This window comes from Pagrus pagrus (genome assembly GCF_965226575.1).
Source record: "Pagrus pagrus genome assembly, chromosome: 17".
Taxonomy (NCBI): domain Eukaryota; kingdom Metazoa; phylum Chordata; class Actinopteri; order Spariformes; family Sparidae; genus Pagrus; species Pagrus pagrus.
The window spans coordinates 3,040,971-3,064,226 of NC_140201.1; the positions used below are offsets into that span (position 1 = coordinate 3,040,971).

General features: G+C 43.3%; 1 protein-coding gene and 1 long non-coding RNA gene across 9 annotated transcripts in view; one reads left to right on the forward strand and one right to left on the reverse strand.

Annotated features, from left to right (window-relative positions):
- Positions 1 to 23,256, forward strand: part of LOC311272913 (uncharacterized protein) — a 55,825-nt gene that overhangs the window by 19,363 nt on the left and 13,206 nt on the right. For 3 of the 8 annotated variants that reach the window (XM_084379666.1, XM_084379665.1, XM_084379663.1), the window contains exons 2-3: positions 9,841 to 9,878; positions 20,946 to 20,981. In XM_084379666.1, the coding sequence (XP_084235792.1) occupies positions 9,841 to 9,878; positions 20,946 to 20,981 (74 nt within the window). The remainder of the gene's footprint in view (positions 1 to 9,840; positions 9,879 to 20,945; positions 20,982 to 23,256) is intronic. The other 5 variants (XM_084379669.1, XM_084379670.1, XM_084379667.1 and 2 more) reach the window with 3 other exon arrangements.
- The window catches only part of LOC311272920, a 43,596-nt gene that overhangs the window by 11,577 nt on the left and 8,763 nt on the right, over positions 1 to 23,256 (reverse strand). Inside the window, exons 3-5 of the long non-coding RNA XR_014624620.1 lie at positions 12,159 to 12,230; positions 10,110 to 10,169; positions 7,855 to 9,771 (exon numbers count right to left, since the gene is read on the reverse strand). This is a non-coding gene — a long non-coding RNA (uncharacterized lncRNA). The remainder of the gene's footprint in view (positions 1 to 7,854; positions 9,772 to 10,109; positions 10,170 to 12,158; positions 12,231 to 23,256) is intronic.

Sequence of the window (23,256 nt, forward strand, 5' to 3'; positions counted from 1 at the left end):
AACAGATAATATTGGTTTGCTAATCCTGTTTTTGTGCACAAACCGTAGACAGTCTGGACTTTTGGCTTTCAGCTTTAAATTCCTGACATCCTGTGAGCGGAGAAAAGATCACAAAGTTCTCAAAAGCAAAAATATTTTACGAGCAGACGAATGAAATGAATCTGCAGGCGGTGTGGACGGGCCGGTTCCTCTCTACAGCTGCTGCTCTTCTTGTTTAATGCTGATAAAACGGGCGTACGTCTACATAAACATCTGCTGGTTGTAGCTTTGAAGACAGATTAAATAAAGTCGCCTAAATCTCTCACTCTGACTCACTTTCAGAAAAGAAATTTGTGAATATATTTCACTGGTTTGAAAAGTAAAAAGGAAAACAGGACGACGTTGCCAAAACTGTCTCGCAGACTGAGTGAGGTAAAAAGAGGCTCAGTTCTTGGCTAAATGAAGCGTGTCGGTCCAGCGGGCCATTTGGCAGCCAGCACCTCTCTGTCATACTTTGATGTCTCAGATTCATTTCCCTGAGACCTTACGCACTGTTGCCAAACAGATTAGACTGTGTGCAGCGCGACATTTACACCGATGGCATTGTAATCTTCAGACTACAGAGGAATGGCCCTGAGGAAAATGTAGCAGAGGCTTTCTAAGGACGGCGGCAACCGAAACAGAAAGTGTAGGATATGTTACACTGGAAACCTGAGAGAGCAGCAGCTCTTCTGGTGTCATCCTCATTAATATTAATGTGAAATCAAAGCTCTTTACTATTTTCTTTAACCTGTAAATAACATCTGAGGCCGTGAAGAAGAAGAAGGCCGTCCCTTTTCTGTGCACGGTCCTTTTGTTTTTGCTCGACTCCACTGCAGAGACTTTGGTTACGTGCACAAACACAAGTGACCTTCTCCTCAAAGGTCAGTAGCCTCACACATACTGTACCGACCCACAGAAGCTCAGCGCCGCCTGCTTCACAGTCTGACAAGCAAACGTTACTCTGCAGCCTCAGAAGACACAATTCATAACCAGAGTCAGTATTAGCATCCGTCACACCAGAGTGATGCCAGTGATGTCCGGCACGTAATTAAACAGGAATCAACAGGCGTCTGTGGCAGAAATCCTCAGCTGTGGTTTGATTTAACTCAATCAACGGGAAAACTATCTGCATCCAGCCCAACATCGTCTATTTCCAGCTTCTTGGCTGTGAGGATTTGTCTTAAGAGGGAAATGTGCAATGTTTTATGTGGATTTTCAATCAGTTTTGATGGTAAATGTCGTTAATTGAATCAGTAGCTTCAACAGTTCCTGCTGTGTTGCGTTAAAACCAAATGTTTCTTTATGTTGCAGCTTTACTCCTGTTTTGTGTTGAGTTTTCTATTTCTCTCGTCACAACGCTGTGCTCAAGCTCTGGTTAGTGTTAGAAAAACATTGTGATTCAGCTTAAAAGACCTGTTTTGGTCGCCACGATCACAGATGGATCTGACTTTCTCGTTAAAAATCGCCACACAAGCGGCAGAAAATCTCCGCAGGACTCCTGCTGTCAGCCACTTGGCAGCCTTGTTGCCACCTCCGTCCACCTCTTGATGTCAAAGTCAGCTAATAAGCATGTGAAGGCCACAAATGTCAACCTCGGACGTATCTGCGGTTTTGCAGAAACGTTAACTGTCCTGGAGACTCGGCTGCACCTCCAGATATTCAAACTTCAGTCACAGGAAGGCGACAGTTTGATTGACAGGAGACTTTTGGGATGTGCAGAGAAGTGATCATAAAAAAGATCTGAGCCAAAATCAAATTAACGTAACATTTCACAGATGATCACTCAAACAGACGTGAATGGTCATCAGGTTGTCTGACACTGAGTGACAGTAATGACTGTGGAGCAGGCTGCGTTTCCTCCAGGTGCTGCAGGGAACTCTGGGTAAATGTCCATCAAATGGCAACCGAGTGATCAGTGACACTGCTGCTTATTACTTATTAGTCCAAACAGCTGTTCAGGAAGCCACTGTGGGCGGTACTTTAGTCAAAGCTTTGGTTTCGGGTTGTTTTATTCAAGTTATTCAACCTGTGATTACATGTTGAGTTTGGAGAACTTTGTGACAAATTGGGAAAATGTCACTTATTCTTTCTTTTGTCGTCATAGACGGCGTCTCCGGCTGTTACTTTCACCGTTGATTAATCTGTTAATTGGTCTATAAACTGTCTGAAAATGAGGGAAAATGTCAGAAGATAACCTTCAGCTTTCTGTCCTCGAGGAGAAGAGAAAGCAGAAAATATTCACATTTACGAAAGCTGGAAAAAAAAAAAACTCAAATCAATTCCTGAAGCGCCTCTGGTCTGCGTCGCTGTAATCACCAGCTGGAGTTCACGTCTCTGTTCACACTACCTGACTGATTTCCCTCCTCCTTCCTTCCTTCTCTGATCTTTCCAGCTTTTTTGCTTTATCTTATTTTCCCAGCAGCACTTGCTGTTCTCCCTCCTGCCTTCGATCAATCTCTCGGTTCTGTTCCTCTCCTCTGCGCCCCTCTTCAGTATTTCCCCCTCTCCGGTTTGTTGAGAGCCTTCGAGCTTCCCTCTGTGTCTCTCTCACCCTTCTCCTTCCTCCCCCGTGGATCCGGCAGGGAGCTCCATCAACTCCAGAGGTCTCTCCGGTTGTGTGTGCGTGTTTGTGTGTCGCTGGCTTGATTGTGTACGTGAGTGAGCGGGTTTGTATGTGCCTCCATGCGTGTGTGGGTGTGTTTTGTGTGGAGTAAATGGCCTCCAGGATCCCCTGGGTCGCATCTCAAATGTACTCACAGAGAGCCGAGTCATGACTAAGACTGCATGCCTTTCATTAACACGGGGCGAGCGAGGGAGAGGGAGAGAGAGAGAGAGAGAGTCTAACAAAGTTGAATAAGTCAGCCGAACTCACTCTGCACAAAGAGATGATGTCGTCCTTCAGCCCGAGTTGTGGGTCAGGGCTGTAAAATGTGTTATGAAACATGTTGTGTGTGTAAACGTGTGGGTGTAGATCAACGCAGGAATTAACAATACTTTTGATAAAATCTCATTATATGAAACACAGAAGACCTCAAAGCTGCAAACTCCTGCGTCTGATGCTCTTTAACTGTAACAACCTACAATAACACGACAATACGGATTATTGCTGTAAACAGACGACATCACGTTCACACGACTTAAACGTCACCACCACTGAGCGTCAACGTACGAGTTGTAAAGTCAGAGTAAGAATAGTTAGTCGGCCTGTAAAGACGGACTAGTGAGTAGATGAGTCTCTGTGTTCGCTGTGAGGACGTTTAATGTCCCCGACAACCTCTGTAGTCTCATTTAGACACTTGTTAGCAACCGCCGTTTTTAAATTGTGGGATATTTAAAGATGAATTTTATGTCGTAGAACAAAATGTTTAAACCGAATCTCTTATTTCAGGCTTATTTCAAAACTCACAGACTTTGAGACGAGGGAACCAGATGTGCAAAAATGCAAACTGTTTTCCAGGTTTTCTGACTACAGACGACATCACTCTATTAGCTGCTTTTAAACAGACACATATTCACAGTTAAACACTAAACTGGAACCAATATATTAGTGTTTTGGTAAATCAGGCTGAGCTTCAATTCTACGGTCATTATATTATTGATAAAGTTAAAACTTTCCCTCTCCTTTCTGACATCGCTTGAGCTCGATGTCATCTCTTATCCCACAACACTCAAAAGTGGCTCTATGTAAAAATCTGTAGAAATGTACATGTATTAATCCCTTTATTGATCATATGTGAGCGTATTGTAATGAGATGTGAATAATGAGACCTTCCCTGTGTTTCTCAGTTGTCTGGGATGATTTGTTGAAGTTGTTTGATGTTGCTGTTTCTTTGTGGTGCGTGTTCTCGAGTGCCTCGTCTCCGCTCCGCTAACAGTAGCTAACGTGATGGAGTCCGCTCGGCGACTCAGGCGAATGAACGGGCTGAACTTTGCTTTGCTCTGCTGTATGTTCAGCGGGTCTTCACTCCATTAGTGAGGAGGCCGAGGTGGACGAAGGCCGTGGCTTTGACACCGCAGAGTGCAGCTCACAGTCAGCACTGGTTTCTCTGACTGATGAAGGATAATCGTTTCCCTAATCTGAGCCAAGAAGGTTCACTTGTCTAACTGTTGTCATGGATGTGACTGCGTCATGTCGGAGGGTAAAACTGGACCTTTGTTATATATTTTGTTGAGTTGTGTACGTAAGTTTGCTCAAAGTAAAGGTGCGTTTCTGAGGAAGAAGTCAGCGAATGTGACGAAACACAACATGAATAAAACTCTAACTCGACTCGATGCCTGAGTCACGTCAGACAGATTTTCATCTACAACGCTGGTTGTTTAACAATGAAGACAACGACTCCCATGATGCTTCTTATCAAACTACATCTTTTGTTTTCTCTTCCAAGAGGCAATGTCACCCGTGTCCGTTTGCTGGTTTGTCAGCAGGATTACACAAAAACTACTGAATGGATTTGAAGTCTCAGCCCAGAATAGACCCTGTTCACTTTTGGTGCAGATCCGGATAAAGGGGCAGATCCAGGATCTCACTTTCTTTAACATGGCGAGATACTGTGGGATGTTTTACACTGTTACACACTGTGCATTTAAATCCACAACATCACTGATTTACTTCACGCTCACTTAGTTGTTTTTTTGGCTCTTGACTTAAAAGATGATTTGTTGTGTTCACAACTTGTTTCTGCTGCTCCGAATATCTAAAGAACAAAGCGACGCTGAGAACAAACACTCAGCACGTTGTAGCTGCGCTGGTCCTGGTCTGTGTTGTGTAGAAACTTCTCTGTTCATCTCCCGTGTTGATCGAGTCCTCTCTCATTGATGTCGATGCTAACTGGCGACTTGAGAGAGAAGCTCTCGCCTCTTTGATTCAGCGCGACTGAAACCAAAATATTTTCCTGCTGCTGATGTCTAAAGCACTTTCTGATATCAGGAGCTTATGTAGCTTTTAACCAGGAGGACTCGCCTTGTGAAAAATATCATAAGTGAGTGGACCCGCCTGGTGAGATAAAAACAAAATGGAAGCTTCACTGCTTCTGTAACAGCTGCTGAGATGTTCTGTTGTTTCTTCATGTCGTGGACGTTTTAATCAGTTATCAGCAAGATGAAGGAAGTATCACTCGGGGGCGTGGAGCCAGACATGCAGATATATTCATCCGCTGCTTTTTGAACAGAATTAATTTAAATGAGGGCGTTTCATTTCTTCAGTTTGGAGTATTTCCTCTTACATCCAGTAGCGTCTTTTCCAACCTGTAAGCATCGATTGCTCGGAGCGACTCTGCTGCACAGCTGTCACTTCTTGTCCCTCGAGATGAAGTACATCTCCAAACTGTATCTTCTACCTCTTAACAGTGACGACAGCCATCCCCCACCACCACCACCAGCACCACCTCCGCCTCCATCCCTTGCCTCGAAGAGTTTATTGATATTGATTCGGATGGAAAGCTTAAGTCTCCATTGAAGGAGGAGTATGACGGCAGAGGTATTTTTAGCCCGCTGTCGATCAGCAGGCCCTTCCTTCAGCGGGGGTGGAGACCTGCCAGAGAGCAACGAAATCAATGCGGACGGCATCGATGTGGATGTTGGACCATATGTTGAGAATACAATACATAAGAAATATCGGCTCCGAGTCCGAAAGCAGACTGATAAGTGAGTCCGGAGCTGCTTTATTGATTCGAGCTGTTAAATCCACTTCAATCAGCTTTTCATCAACGAGGAGATGAAGGAGAGGTGACGGGCTAAAGGAGGATTCTCGAGCTCTGAACGATGTGGACTCGTCCACTGATGAGATCCCAGAAAGCTCAAGATGATTCCGTCTTGAAACAATCTTGGAGTGATATTCAACAACTTAAGCGATTTTCCACGAGGACTCTTCATCCTGCCTTCTATCATCTGTCGCTGAAGTCGGACTAATTTCAGAGCACTCAAGTATTTTAGTGTCTCCAGCAGCGTTTTGGATCCAACACGAGCTGAGGGGCATTTTTTTTTGTTGTTGTTGTTGCCACGAGATATTTGAGATGTAGGTTATAATTTGTGTTAACACGGGGGAGGCCTCTCCTCTCATCACCACTTAAATCTAATATCCTGCAACATCCCAGGCCTCGCTGACTCATACAGGTCGTGCTTCCCTGTGCCGAGGCATGGTGTGGATAATTAATCTAATTTTAGCGCCGGCTCCGAGTGTCGGACTGGACGGAGATTTCATTTTAACTCGTGTCGATGATGCGATAAAAGGTGTCGAACGCGAGAAGAAACCACCGGGTTCATCGGATTCTTTTGTGATCCACGTGACGAGAGTGTCGACGTGTGTTTACATGCACGCTTGTTCCTCCGGTTATGACTCACATCCTGTTTTTGTTTATATTTAGGATCATGTCACAAAGTAGCCAAGAGATTGTGACACAACAAGGGAGAGGAGAACGGAAAAACAACTTAACAATCATAAGTTATTAAGATAAAAGTGTGAACATGAGCTAAATAGAGTATGTGGGGCCAAAATGTGATAATCCATTAATTGTTTAGGTCGTTAATGAAGCAAAAATGACAAAAAAACGCTGGTTCAAGCTTCAAATGTGAAGATTTTCTGCTTTTCTCTGCTTTAAAATTATTAGAGCCAATTCAAACCTTGTAATTTAAAGAGGTAAATGGAAAATGATGTTAAAGGACATTAAATAACCAAACAACTAAACTAAATGCATTGATGTGTGAGATATGAGCTGTGTCGCTGTGTTAAAATCTGCCAAAATCCCAGAGGAAAAAAACCTTACAAGGTGGATGCCAGCTGGAAGCGAGACAGAAAACGAGCTGATGGTGGAGCTTTAATGGCCTTCGGGGGCCGCAGGACGACCAGGTGAACCACGTCCACTGACAAACCTCTTAAGGCTGATGAATCATTGCAGGAGCAACGAGGACGGCTCAGCAGACTGAGTGGGAGAGATGTTCGTCTTCATCTGCTGAAGTAAAGCAGATATGCGTTGATGTATTTCCAGCCTTCTTCACTAAATGATATTTGGATGCTGTAAAAGAAAAGTTTCTTCGCCGTCTCCTCTGACTTTTTCCTGCCTGGCTTGAGAATCAAAAACAGTGATCTTACATTGAAGTCGACTGTCTGAGCCACCGACTGACGCCGGCTCATTATCTCCCCATCGCTAACACACACGCACACACACACACACACACACACACACACACACTAATCCTGCTGTCATTTCCTCCAGAACCAGCAGAATCACCCATCTGTCGACACCATCTATAATAAAGGCGCTGCTCCCTCATTGTGAGCCCGCTGACAGGAAAAGCAAAGTAATGTCTTCTCATTTAAAGAAAAGTACACTTGAATCTGTGAAGTTTCGAGGATACGATTCTTCATAACTTGTGCTCACGGATTAATAGAACTGAAAACGTCTGTTATCCCATAAAATACACATCAAAGATGAAAGACTGCCGCGCTAAAACCCCAAAGTTATATCCACATATCGCAGCTCTACACTGCATAAAAAACCCAGGATTTAGTTTGTCCTGGACAACTTTTACTGTTTGCTTTATTCTGCATTACACAGCAGCGTGTGTGCAACAGCAGCCAAACCAGCCGACCAGCAAAGAGTAAACAAGGAGCTCAAACAACATCTGATGTAGCTTTAAAACTGTAGGACAAAGACAGCACCGAGGGTTCAAGGACGACTGGAGATAACTGTAACGACTTCACAGTATTCATTTGAAGCTATGATTTAAATAATCTGATGATGCCTCTGCATTAAAACTCAGCTAACAGGCTGTAACTTCAGCTCCTACAGCAGCAGAAACTTCAGCATTTACTGTAAGAATTAATTCAACACAAACCTCTGAGCTGCTGTTTCACATCTCCGGTGTTTCCAACATTCGAACTGAAGCTCCGGTGCTCATTAAAGGTTGTTTCTCCAGTTGGAAAATCAATCGAGCCGTCCAGAGCCGTTACTATCGATGGGTTGTCTCGACTCTGCGAGACGAAAGAACAAGAAAAACCGGATGAGATCGACGCGACTGCACAGGTTCATGGAGGTCGACTTACAGAGAAGTGAACCTGTAAAAACATTCAGAGATGTACAAGAACAGAGTGAGAATTAATTAAAGTTTTGACCTTATTTTAAAGACTGTGATGTACTGTGTTGCAAGGACGTCTACTACTTAAGTTAGCATGCTAACCAGCTAGCTCCAGGCCTGTTCTGTCTCATAACAACACTTTGTTCTTCAAGAGGTGATAGTCTGATAGTACAGGACCCCAGTTTGTCTACATTTCACAAACTCTCTTAGCTTTTAGTCAAACATACAAAATAAACTCACAAAATGTCAAGAAAGGAAATATTCTGACACATATTTTCCTTATTAAACAGAAAATACAACTGTACACCTCTTTTTTTCCACGTTCGTGATGATGAACCGTCCTCTCACTCCTCTTCTGGTCAGAGGCTCTAATAATCACCTCAGCGCCGTCTCCCCTGTCACCTCAGTCCCAGTCCTGCCATGTCCACCGGGAGGCTGCTGATCCTGGTTGCACACCCGCAGTGTGAACACCAACACTACCTGGTCCCCTGGAGCTACCTGGTCCCAGCAGACTGTAGTCAGCTAATAGGGCCACTAGCATGGACCTAACAATCATATCTGGAGACAGTCGGAGGCAGAGCTCTGATAGATCCTGTAGAAGCTGCTCAAAAAATCTCAACCTCCCGGGTTTAAGTTACCTGGATCTTCTGCCAACCGAGCCAGCCACTCCCGGTTTAGCTAACTTGAAAGGGAATAAAATGGTGAAATCGTTCGGCTCTTCTTGACTTATCGGACTCGATGGCTCAAATTCTGATCCATCCTTTTGCTGCCACTCCTTTCACAATGTCTTTAAAGTCTGTTTGGGGCCCAGTGCATCACGTGATGTCACTACACGGTTTGGCCGCTACGACAATTGGCTTCAAAGCCTGGTGCTACTTCTGGGGGCTTGGCTACTAGCTACACAGCTAACTGAGCTAATGGCAGCTAGCAGCTACAGCCATAGATGGCTACGGCAAAGAGTGTAGTGAGCAGACGTTAGCTGTGATAAGCTTCAAACCTATTTGTTTGGTTTGACCTTCGACAGGTGGCTTTTTCCTGCACGTTGCGTCTTTAATTGAGACTGAAACACGTCCAGTAGCCTCCGACACAGCGCTCACTGTAGAAAAAACTGATTTACTGTTGAGGTCAACTCAAGGTCATCATGTAACGTAAGGACACGGTTAAATCAGTTATCCTAAAAATCTTCAGCTTCTGGCTTTTCTGGTCAGCAGCCACTGTTTTCTGTTTCATTACCACTGAATTATTAAAGTACGGCTCCATTATGTATGTTAATAACGAGCAGAATGGTTTCCCCCTCTCCTCGCCCTCACACACTTTACAATCATCTCTGGCCTTCATGACTCACACTGGTTGTGCCCTCTGCGTGCCAAAGCTTGGCGTGGATAATTGATCTAATTTTAGCTCGGTGTGTTTGTGTGTGAGTGCGTGTTAGAGGGAAATACTGGACAGCGTTGTCATCTTCCCTCGCCGAGCATGTTGAAGGCTGCATCGGTTTGACATACTGTTATCTCCCTTCTCCTTGTCAGTGTTCCTCGCTCGCTCCTCCAGCTCGGCGTTTCTCCTCCCCTCGCTCGCCCTCTCCTATCATGGACGGCTGAGACAAAAGCACTTGTGTATTCTGGGCTGATATTTTCTGTGCATCTGTGTTTCCTGCACATGGTTTGATACCTGCAGGAGCTGAAGCACATGTGATAATGAAATTATCTTAACTCATCTCTCTCTCTCTCTCTCTCTCTTTTTCTCCAGCAGCGGATGCTGTGCCGGTACGGAAAGATGGGGATCAGGTAAAATGCTATTATCCTTTTTTTTTTTAATGCCTCCACCATTTCTGCACACCTCAATCTATTTTCCCATTTCGCTTGAAATCCACTGTGACTGAATACAAAAGACATCGTGGCGTCTGTCCTCAGCTCTCCTCTTACATCTGAACAGTCTCCAAACAGAAATGTGAGAGAGTTTCATTTCTTGTCTCCTCGAATCTTTAAGAGGTGAGAAAAAGAGGCGCTGTTACTCACCCAGAGCTGCCTCCTGCTGTTAGGCCGCCAGGCCTCGGTCTAAAGAAAGGTCAGCCAGATCTAAAAAAAAGAGGAAAATGATTCAGTATGTGTGGAGAGTGTTTCTTTCTCTTTACAGTGTGCATGTGTGCAGGTGTGTGCAGGAGCATGAAGGTGTACAGGCACAAGTATCAGGACAGTGTCACATGTTTGGTTGTTTTGTCTCTGTCCTGCAGCACGCTGGAGCTGAATTTCAGCGAAACACCATCAAATTTTACATTTTAAAGTCTGTTTATCTGGAGAAGAACTTGAGCTGCAGCGACTGATCGATTAGTTGTGATCTGGGTCATTCAGTACCGACTCACCTCGGGGCCTCCCAGTTCATGTCACGGATTTTCCTCACATTGAAACTTCTATTAAATTCATTGGACCTTGTAAAATCCTAAAGTCGTGCTGCAAATACTTTAAAGCTGTGGACTTCTGAAGTTTGGGCTGCTGAGCTACACTACGTATTCTGAACGTCAGCGATCCAAGAGAACCCGAGGGACACCTGGCAACACTGATTCACTTAGATAGTTGTTGCTAAATGGTTCGGTAATCATTTAAATCATATTACTCTCCACTAGTTTTCACTTTCTTGCAACCACATTTTGGTTTTGGAAATGGTGGTTTTATTTCATCTGTAGATATCTGTACTGTGTTGACGTCGCAGTTTTCTATCCGCCTGACACATACTGAGCCTGTTTTTCGTTGGGTTGTAGATATTTGCAAGTTACAGCTTGTGATGGTTTGTTGCATATTAGATGATGTCATCCTGTGAGTCCACAACATGACATCACACAGACAGGCCAATGACACTCCCACACAGCCGCTGCTAATCGCTGCTACGCCGGGTTCAGTCTGATCGCAGCCCAAGAAGGTTCATCTCACGGCTTTCTGTTTGAAGTTTGCATGTTTGTCTTGATCCTGCCGGTGCTCAAGTTTTGTCCCACAATCAATAGTCCGGATTAATTGGAGACTAAATTGGCCGAAGTCTGAATGGTTGTCTGCATGTGTAAACTCTGCGTTGAGCCAACAGGACGTCCTGTTAAAGCTGGAAGTCAGCGCTTCACTCTAGATGTTTTAAATACATAAACATTACAAAAACACAACATCTGCAGTGTGCTACACGTTTGTCTACAATAATATTGTTTCCACATGGCAGCTTTAAGATAAGACATTTGACTCTGCTGCACACTCCTCTCTCAGAGTTGGACGGCAAAGTTGACAGCGCCTCCTCAGATCTCGGCTGATTAGCTCGGCTCGCTGTAACAGTTATTATTTATGGCTGCAGACGTTAGCTTCAGGTGAAAACGGCTAACGTGATTAGTAATTGTTGTGAGGCAGAAGTCACGCTCAGCTCAGCCTCCTACACAAGTAACGTTAGCCATCGGGACATAACTTTATTGTCCAGCTGTGGACGGACAACCAACAATCAACACAAGCTGCAGACTCTCGATTATGCTCCGTCTCTTCGCGATGCATTTCATAATCGAGACATTTCAACACCTCCACTTCACTCTCATTGCTTCATATTAAACCCAACGTGCTGCAGTAAAGGGATAACACAAACAATACTGTACTACAACTGTCCTGTTGTGTAGTGAGTTAATCCTTCAATGTCTCAGAGACTAAAGGCTGTCCCCTCACGTATGGAGAGAAACTGCAGTAAATAGATCTTTCAGGCTTTAAAGATCATCCTGAAAAGAACAAGTCCTGATTCATTCAGGAGCTGACGATGAAGTCCTGAACGCTGTTTCAGAGGCTGGTTTTGTACCAGACAAGAAGAAAATTAATATCAGGTACTGAACACGTCTCAATATCTGGCAAGAAAATTGAAAAAGTGGGGGAAAAAAATTTAAAAAACGAGGACACACTGGCAGAAAATATTAGTCTCAGCCTGCAGAAGCTCATATTAGTCAAACCTGTGTGTACTCCTGTGTGTACGCCTGCACTCTCGTGACTGGCTGTGCGTGACTGGGTGTGAAGGTGTGTATGTGTGTGTGTGTGTGTGTGTTGATAGTCTCTTACCAAGGCCACAGAGCTGCTCTCCCCAGGGCTCAGACTATTACTGAGCCATGTATCACTTCTCAGCTGTGGACCCTGGGGAGAGAGACCGAGCAGCAGAAAGAGTGAGAGAGGAAGACAAAAACAGAGACATCCATCTTATTGTTTTCCATCACTGGCTGCTGCTTTCTTTTTCTCCACCGTTGCCATTTTTCCTCCTACACAAGGGTTAGAAGCCTGACGTGAGCCAGTAATCTGTCCATTTAATAAATGTCTACAGGTATATTTAAGTTGATTACAGCGTGCAAGGGAAGGAGCAAGATGACAATAAACCTGTAGCTTGTTTATTTCCATTAAACCCCTGTTGCTTTCTGTCCTGCTGCCTCCTACAAGAAGAAGTGATTTCTACATTTCTTCCAGCGACAGAAGCTTTGAGATGCTGCACACATTTCAGATGTTTTGGTTGACACTTGGTGGCCACGGCATCAGTAACAGAATTCATTTTTTGAGCACCGATCCCACGACGGCCCTCGAGTTGTTTACTTTCCTCAAACATGACTCTTCAGCGTAATTTATAGACCTGCAGAGAGAGAGAGGCCGGCAGGTGGAGAGGGATTTGGTAAAAATATAATGCAGGAGCTCGGAGAGATGATTCAGACTGAGAAACAGGGGGCTGAGGGAGTGAGGCAAACAAAAAAACACAGACTGACGCATAAAAAACAATACTACAGAGCCAGAGTCAGCAACGCAAACAGACTATTATTAAAGTTGGAGGGAAAAACTACACTGATTCTCACTGTGTCGTGAGAATCAGCGATGAAATCAGAATATACATGACTTTTTATTTCTTATATTGTTGCCTTTGTGTTGAAGGAAGTTATTTATATTTGCAAAATGCTGCAGCGACGTCAACAATGTTCATTTTTTTAAATGTCTTTAATTGTTTTAATTCAGAGAGATCTGAATGATCTGAACAACAAATAAAAATGGGACAGTTTTCAAAATCAAAACAAACCCAAGACTCTACAGCCACGTTAGCAAGAGATGCTACAGGGGAATGCTAACATTCACACACTGACAATGTTAACATGCTCATGTTTACAAGGAGTAATGTTCACTATGTTCACCATCTCAGTTTAGCATGTTAACATGCTAATAGTAAGTACAGCTGAGGTTGATAGGGTTTGCAGGTATTTGGTCATAAATCAAAGCAATGAAAACATGTTAGATGAGATGACAACGGTAGATTATACGGCCAACAGTTGCTGTGTATTTCAAAATATCCTTGTTTTTTTGAAGGTGATGGCACTGTATTTAGATTTTTTAGATGTTAACTCTTTGGGATTTGATGACTTTCTTACAAATCGAACCTTTAAGTTACCTGCCACCTTAGCAGAGAGCAGCTACGCTCAAGCCTCTTGAATCAGGTTGCTGAGACGGGTTAAAACTGTATGTCATGTGTGGATTGTGTGTAGATTTCATAGACGACCTGGCAACTTGGATGACTTCAGACAAAGAGGCAAAAACTTGTGGATTTGTGTAAATTATTCATGCTAAAGTTTGAGGGCCATGCAAATTATGGGAGTATCCCGGGGACAGGAGAGGCCGTTGGAAGACGGCCTTGAAATGTGGAGGAAACCTCGGGAAAAAAGAAGGCAGATAAAAGTTAAAGGATCACCACATTTTTGAATGATTTCGGACCAATCCATCCAAAAGATGTCGAGTCACTTTTTAGTAAAAACGAGTACCAAAACCTGGTGGATCTGACCCAGTAAAAGTCAGCGGATCACCATCGGATTCATCCTCTGGGGAACATGAACGTCTGAGCCAAATTTCCTGGCAGTCCATCTAATAGTTGAGATGTTTCAGTCGGGACTAAAGCGCTCGACCGTCCAAACAAACAAATAAAGAAAACACAGTTTACAGCTCATGTTTTACTAATGAACGCAGGAATCAAAAGGAATGAGCTCATCGTGCTTGACTCACACGTGCACATTAAACACTGTCGACCAAAGTGAGGAAACATCCCCGCAGAATAAGGCTCAGCGAGAGGCACATTAGCTGAAACATCAGCCTGTTTGTGGTCCCACTAAGAGTCAGATCAATACTGAGTGCTGCCATCAGATCTCCTCTGAGGATTTACAGTGTGCCTTCCAGATTCACACAAAGTCTGACTAACGGGCTGGAAAACACAAACAGATCTGACTGAGATTGAGATGCAACTAAACTAATTCACAGCCATTAGTGTGTTTTTCCTCAGTAAAAAGGTTTTTAGACTTCCAATGAGTTTCTGATGATGATACCACAGAGACGTTTTCCTGAAAGCTGCAGCTTGATGCTTCACCACAACTCAATTTCCTTAATGTTTTTCCATTTTCGTGTCAAAACTGTAATGTTTCCTCACCAAGAAGCTCCTGAAACTGAACCTCTACATTGTGTGACACTAAAAACTAATGACATGGTTTAAAGATTAGCAGCTGTTAAGGCAAGATGATCCCACAGCTGTAAAAATTAAAATTAATTGCTTATCCTGAACGTCGTACAAAAAACCCCCCATCACTGGTTTCTATTATGCACTATGTTGTTCTTCATTATGTGATTTATTGTCCTGCTTAGCCGCTGATAAACTTTCACCCTTTTAACTAAAGGGGCCTCTGAACTTGTAACGTTGTAAAAGAATAACAAATACAAAATGAAAAGACTTAAAACTATAACGATAAGATCCGACCTTTGCTCTCGGCCGCTACACCTGCCGGCACAATCAGGTCCTGAAGAGCCCGGCATCAACTCCTGACAACACGTGGACGAACTTCTTTCCCCTTGAAAACAACTAATCCCCTGAAGGCAGCAACATTTGTGTCCATGAAGGACAGAAAACATCAGTGACGGGATTCCTCTGCATGGCCCTGAGTAGAAGATGCTGGTGGTTAGTCTTTCCACCTGAGCACCGACCTTCACCCAGATTTGGTGCTCTCGCTGCATTGTAGAGCTCACAGTCCTCGCAGTGGGAGGACTCGGTCGAGCGTTAGAAATCACGTTATGCAGAGCTGGGAGCAGAAGTAAAAACAGCGAGGCTGGAGGACCAAAGTCTGTCTGACAGAAGTGCAGAAGCAGACGATTTGTGGCTTCTTCTACCATCAGACTGCTGACGGAGATGTCTCCCACTCTCTCCATCAACAAGATTAACTTTAAGGTTCTTGCATGGGGTGAAATGATTTGTCTGCTATGAACGTGTGTAAGAAAGCAGAAAGTAACCATAATAGAAACCCTGCGTCTGGTCCAATGCATGCTGGGATAGACCGAAGCCCCCTGCGACCCTGAGCGGGATGAACAGGTACAGAAAATGTACAGCTGGATATTTATTATTGTGTAAACTGTTTGCTTCAGGAAAAACGCTTTAAGGCGTGATTTCCATCGTTGTTAAAGAGCCGACTCAACCAGCTGGCCACAGACGCTGAACGTTGAGCTGAGAATTTTCCGTCAATGTTATCGAGGATGAATGGATTTGGGGTTTCAGCTCGCGCACAATGCTGCCGCGTCTCACTTTCAGGAAGATCCACTATTGACGCGGCTACAGGGGGAGAGCTCAGCTGGTATATACTTTATGGAGTCTATCTGAATACAGAACACACACACACACAAACACACACAAAGACGGTGATGACGCCTGATTTTTCGTCCTCGTTTGACCGTGAGAGCTTAACATTCACACACTGAGGGGTGCTGCTGAATCCAAATCCTGCGACCTCTGACGCAAGCTGCGTTAATAATACACACACACACACACACACACAGTCCAAGGGCAGAGAAGACACCACTTGCGCCTCGTCGCCACGTTTGACTATTATAAATCATCTATATCTGATGATTTATAAGCCTGCAGACGAAGTTATTAATTCTTTACGGGAGCTGCTGACCCTGAACCCTTGTTGTGTTTGCATTTTCTGAATAATTGAGCGTGCAACAGCTACACTTTTCTGCTTCATAGGACAAAATGATAGTAACAGGGTCATTGATCAATACACCGAGGGGCTGAATGATTAGCTGGGGCCAGCTTCTGAGATATCATGAGTTCAAGACGCCTTTTGAATTGATGCTCTCTATTTCTGCTGTTCCCCTTTTGTTGTATGTAAAGTTCGTCCTGTTTACTGGAGTAGTGCACATTGTCTCCATCGTATTAGAAGAGTTTAAGAGTTTGTAATCATTAGCCATTAGTCGAATCCTCAGCTGAGTTATTTCTTCGGAAAAACTTCCCTTGTTGGGTTTGTATCCCTTTTTCTTAATCTGTTTTCAGTTCATAGTGTTTCAGTCAAGACTGAAAGTAGAAGGAAACCATGCAAAGAGAAGATAAAGTCATTGAGACGTTAAGTAATGTCCTTTCTCACTAAAACGTTTACAAGCATAACATAATATATTGACGATGAAGAGTATATTCAATAATCAAATATTCCTCCTCGGCCGACTCGTCTCTGATTTATTCTTGTTGTTGAAAGACTAATTTGCCTCAGTCCAGGCTGCAGCTCCACTGCTGAGCGTGTTCATTAGCTTTTGAGATTAAATAAACCGTTATTCAATTAGTTCAGTTTAGTCCGTCAGCTGTGTGAGTGTGCGTGATTAACAGCGTGTTTGTTAAGGAGAGTGTATCGTCTCTGACTGCAGGTGTGAATGTTCGTTTTTTAATATGTAACCGAGGGAAAAGAAAACAGCGACGAGGCGACCGGTGACTCGCTCCAGGCTTCGTTAAATCCCTCTGCCATCTCAGAGGCTGCTTTGTTAGAGGAGGATTATTCTTATTCCTCATCCACTTGTCATGAAAATAAACATGTCTGACATGAATATTACATTGAGAAAGCGAAAGGGGCCCCGCAGGAAGACAGAATTAATTCTGGCTTTCGGTTCTTTTTTTCCCGCTCGCCCACGGTTTCAATTTTGTGCACCGTCCTCTGTATTTGACACCAGATGGAAAATGTTAATCAGGGCAGTACGGCCTTAAACAAAGTCAGACCCAAATTCACATTCATTCATGTAGATTTTCTAGTTATAGTCTCTGAGCCCAGCAGCTGCTGATTAAAGCATGAATAAATACAAAGACAGAGGCCGAGCTCCATCTTAATTTTTTTTATCACCACTGCTGCACTGCTTTTCTCTTCTTACTCTTTTTTATTGCTCCATCTTCCACCTGCTATGTTATCATTGTATTAGCATTTTTATTATTTGGTTTGTTTCCACAGATGACCTTTTGTCCACAGCGGATGTTAGGAGTAATAATAATATCTTATGAAAAAGCCTCAGACCTGTTTTACTGCTCTTTTCCTCTAATATCTTATCAGTAGTGCCTCTTTGCGACGCATAAAAAAGACGGATGCACCTTCACAGCTGCACAAGAACAGATTTTATGTGAAGATCCGACTCTTGTTTATCTGAGATCACAAAACTGAGGCTGCAATAAGAGAAGAACAAGTTTTTTTTTGTAATTATTGTAATTCATATTGCTATTACTCCTGGATATGGACACTTCTGTGCTGACAGGATGATATCACCGTGTCGGTGTTGTTACTACAGCATCATAATTACCAACTGACCAACAAGTGACAAAGTCTGCAGAGGCAGCAGGTCGAGGTGGCTGAATGGAGTCAAACACACTTAGTTGACTTATTATTTTCATCTTTTTTTAAATTCTCAGTTATCTGTTGCAGTTTGGTTTTGTTTAGGCAACAAAACTACGTGGTTGGACTCAGGAAAAGCTCATTGTTTGGGTTAAAATAGACACTTTCACAAGCTAACTTCAAGCATTTGTGTATTTTTCCCTGAGCTGCACAGCTACGACTCCAGTTATCAGTTTCAGTTCATCTAACTTCCGATAGGACGACACCCTTTAACCGGTAACTAACCAGTTAATCAATAGGAGGGGAAAAAAAGGTAAAGTCATGTTTTTTTCTGAATAAAGAAGCAAACTGTCAGCGTTGATGAAGCAACAGGTAGTTGATTGTTTGCGAGAGCTGTCCAGCAGTCCTAATGACTGCATGTCTTCCCTGGATCGCTCGACTTTGAGCTCATCCATCCATCTTCTTCTCAAAGTGTTGTCAACTTGATGGCATAACAAACTCCCTCTTTGAATCCCTCGCCCTCTGCCACGCTCATAGTCTGTATTTAGCATCACACAGCACATCGCACTCTCTCCCCTCGGCTAGCAGCAACATCACGACATTGTCGTGAGCCTTCCTCAGACACAGCAGCAGGGTCGGTACAGCAAAGTGCTCACACAACTAAAGTGAATGATGCTGCAGCAACACTAATCATGATGTTGTGGGAATAACAACAACATGCCGATATAAAATCATGCACAGACTAGTTGAGTTGGTTAAATGTGCTGTGAGAAGCTAACTAATATCTATTACGGGACTTTTGGATGAATTCCAACAATTAACTGCAATGAATCCACCAATAAGCAAAATGGCACCGTGTAGCTCTCATAGTTTAGTGAACCATTGTGAAAAGCTCATATGATTAGAGGCTTTTATTTGTAACCAGCCACTTGAGTGCCTGAAATTGGATTTTTGTGCCACACCTTCCCCACAGAAGAAAAATGGCTTATTTCACTTTGTGAGTGCATTAGTGGTCGTAGGAGACACCGAATGCAATTCTGTTGCACTTTTGTTCTTTCTTCAGACAAATAGATGGAAAAACATTGTGTTAAAACATCCACCAGCCTTTTGTTGCCTTATGAAATTATGTTTTAGTTTCTGCTTTTTGGGTTTGTTTTATTTTGCACTAATCTCTAAATTCATTGTTAACATCCTACAATTCTTTGCAAAGTGCTTCAAAAAAGAAAGCATCTGATTTTGAAAGGGTGAGTGTTGTAGAGACCACATGCACGTCTGTTGCCGTTCTTTTCCTTCATACAAATAGACATACAAGATTCACACTTTTAGTTAGCTGGTTAGTTAGCTAATTAACATGAGTGTACCATTATACGACAAAATATAATTATCTTTACATTTACAGCATACTGTACGATAGCATAAAGGGTTTCCTATAGAAGACTTTCTATCTTAAGCTGTACTATGAATGAAGATACTGTCGCCAAACAAGTTTTATAGATTAAATATGCTGCTTATATTTTCAACCCTGACTACAAATAAGTTGGGATTCTGTGTCAAGCATTAATAAAACTGAATGTGATCATTTCCTTTCTGACATATCCTCGATTGGAAACAAGACAAAGACATGATATTTAATGTTTTACCTCATAAACCTCGTAGAGTTTTGTGATTAAATCCCGACTCTGAATGTGACGCAGCAACCCGTTTGAAACAAGTCGGGACAGGAGCAACACAAGACTGTGAATGACGATGAATGATCCAAAAACACTTCAAGCACCGAACTGTATAAAGGAGATCACTACATGGGCTCAGGAACACTTTGTTTAACCGTTGTTGGTAAACAATTAATTTGCAAATGATTGCATTCTGCATGTTTAACACAGCATCCCAGCCTTTATGGACTCGGGGTTGTAGCAGCAGCGGCGGCGGCTTCGTGAGGACAGGAGATAAAGTCTGGCATTTTACTTTGACATAAAGTTTAGGGCATTTTTTCCGTTTCACCTCTCATGCAGCCTGTGATCGGCAGGCTGTGAACCGCACGGCGACGATAACAAGGCTAAAGTGGCGGTGGTGAAACTCTTTGGGGCTTTGTGACAAACGGCCTGCTGCTAAAACAGAAAACAAAAATAAAAGAAACCTTCTGACGGCAGCGTATTTAAATTCACCGGAGCGACCCGAGCTCCCAAAACGTCCATCTCCCCGTCTATTGTACAGAATGGTACATATTCATTATGATATATGTGTGTGTGTGTATGAGGAGACACAATAAACAGTGTCCAGGTTTGGACCACCAATCGGATCTGTTGTTGCCCCTGGCAACAGGGCCACGGCTGAATGGTATCCATTGGTTACCTGAACAGTGTGAGCAGTGTAGACGGACAGAGATATGGAGCAGCTGACAACACAAACACAATATACACACGATTTTATTTACATTTTACTGTTTTACTGCGATAATATCATTTTGCTTGTATTATCTTAATAGCTCATCTTTTGTAGTTGTTCAATTAGATTTATTTTGCGTTGCTTTTTGGTTTGTTTTTGGTGTTTACTCGTCTCTAAACTCATTTTCAGCATCCTATTTTTGCCGCTTGCATTTGATTTTTAAAGGTGCCGTGTAAATAAAATCAAAAAATTCCCTCCCGTTTCAAAAAACTGCTTCTCGTGTCCTCCCGTCAGCACTTCTGCACGATGACTCTGCTGATTAAAAGGTGCTAATTGTAGGAAAAGTTGATTTTTGAGTCTCATTCCCAACTCCTCAAAAACTGACTCTCGTCAGTTTTTGAGGAGTTGGGAATGAGACTCAAAAATCAACTTTTCCCAGACTGTTGTATGTCCGATACATAACTGAACCAATCACAACCGCAGACAGGCACCTGAAACTCAAACCGCTCGACTACAACCACCAAATTCACTTAAAATATAAAGTAGCACAAGATAACAAAACACTTACCTGCAGGTCCATTTCTTTGACCTTCAAAACGTTTTAAAGCGCCGCTCAACCGCCGTCAGCCTCATATCTAAAGTGTTAATATTCAAATTACTGTAATTCAGGACTTTAAGGCTTAAGACCACTCTTTATGTCCCAAAAACTCCTCTTTCAAATCTTCTTCTTCTCTTCCCGCCTCTGCTACACCTGTACTTTTTCTCCTCCCCTCCACCCTCTCCTTCCTCCCCTCTCTCCCCTCCCCTCTCCTCCCATCCCCAGCATGGGTGTACCGAGTTTTCCTGGGAAGGAATCAATGTAAGTCTGTTTAAATCTCCTTCTTTTCACCCCCCTCCAAATCTCCTCTGCTTGTCATTTCCCCCCCTCCTCCATCACTCACCCACTACCTGAGTTTGAGCTTTGCGTATGTAAGTTGACATCCTGTTTGTTTATCCTTCCTCCTCCACTTCCTGCCACTCTTATCTCTCTCTCCCACTCCCTCTCTCTCTCATCCCCCCAGTTTTTCTTTTTCCTCCCCATAAACTCTCCCTCCCATCCGTCTCCTCTCCTGGCCCTCTGCTAATCTACTGTACTGCAAGCTTCATATATATACAGAGTCACAGATAACAGGCTGTAATAAGCTTATCTCATCCACAGCTGAAGCCTTTCGTACAAGTCCTAGTCTTTACTGAAAGCTCTGCATGATGAAGTGCATCGCTTCTCGACTGTTTCTGTACCTTCAGCAGAATTTATTCACACAACGTGAATTTTGTTGACTCGAATATGCTGCGAGGCGAGTAATCTCACACGGACACACTTGTGTTTCGAGCGACAGAGCTCTGGAGAAAACGCTCTGTTGAAGTAAGACAGCGCTGACCCGGAGGTAGCATCGCTTGACTTTGAGGTCGACAGCAGGTTCTTGTACTTGTGGTTTGTTTTTCTCGCCGTGTGGACTGAGTTTAGATTTGTATTTTAAGTGAAATGCTAGAAAATTTGCGAGCAAACAAAAATTAAGTTTTACCAAACTGCCATTCTTTACATGGAGATGATGTAAGTCCACAGCTCTGGATGGAAACATGTTGGTGAAGACTCTCACGTCCAGCAGACACCTGAAAAAACTTTCAGCTCTGGTTCAGTTTGAGATATTCTGCTTTCTTCACCAACTCTGTCAGTCGTTCTGGGCAGGCGGTGTAAAGTAGCTTAATCAGAGCTTGTTTGCTGAAAACAACTGCTGGAAATGTGGTCGATGGACCGTAAAACCAAAACTATGAGCTTAGAAAGGCTAAAAGCTTTGTAGACTTGCAGTGTTGGTGTGTTTTCTTTGAGTGGCACTTTTCACCTTACAAGTAAGATATAAGAATTTTAGTCTAAAATATCAAAACAATTGACATAATGTAAAAGACGTCTATATGTTGTGTTGCAGACTAGAAGTTAGTAACTAAAGTTAACCAGCTAGCTCCAGCTCGTCCTGTCTCATAATAGCCTGCCTGTCCTCTCGCTCCTCTCACTCGTCATGCCTCCCCTGTCCACGCCTGAACCCGAAACTTTAAATCACAGTAATCTCGATGTATCTATCGTCAAACTGGCCTGCAGTGGTCCTGGTCTTGCTCCGTTTCCCGCTCGCCCGGCTCCAATTCTGGTAACTTTCTTGCCGGGCCACCCTGTCCCTGGCCCCCTGGTCTGAAGCTCCGGAGCCAGCAGTGTAAACATCAACAGTCCCCAGAGCTCCCAATCCAGACAGTATCAGGCTTTCTAGCTGCATGGCTAACTGAGCTAACTAGCCAATGGCAGCTGCAGTTAGCAGCGGTTACTCTGGTGATATGCTGCCCCCTACTTGTTTGACATATGAATTCTGCAGGTGGCCAATTCCCACATATTGCAGCTTTAATATCTAATCAAAACCTTTTTTTAGGCATGAAGCTAACAGTAGCTAACCATTTTTTCTGTCCTACTAATAATGATGTCGTGCTCACATGTAGCAGCATGCAGCATATTTAACTATACCACCACACTGTTTACATTTTCTCCAGGTCTCTGCTGTTTTACACATCATGTGACAGATTGGATTCATTAGAGAAAACACATCTTCGTTACCTGATTTGAGCTCACGTCTGGTTTACATCTGAGGATGAACAGACTCTAGTTCATATAAGACTCGTGTAGGAGAAATCCATAACCACAGATTACCTGCAGACTCCCTGCCGGCTGTATTACCACACTGATACTCCACTTGTGCACCACAGAGGGACTGGATATTATCAGTTTACCTTTATACAGTAATTAATGCAGTTTAACTCCATATTACATCGCATCTATCACACAATCCCCCAGTGTAACAGAGTCCACATGTTTCCCCACTATTTCCCACTGTAATTAGCTGTTTGGAGGACCTCATTAAGAGCGGGGCTCTGGCTCTGTGTTCATTAGTTTGCTGGTTGGTTTGCCATGAGCACTGGCGCCAGGAAGTACAGTAGAAATCACACAAGCATGAGCTATTTCAGGTTGGTGTGCTGTGCACTTAGTGTTTGAGGCAGTATCTACAATCCTGATCCTGCTCTCAACATATTTATTCATTTCTTGCACACTGATTCGG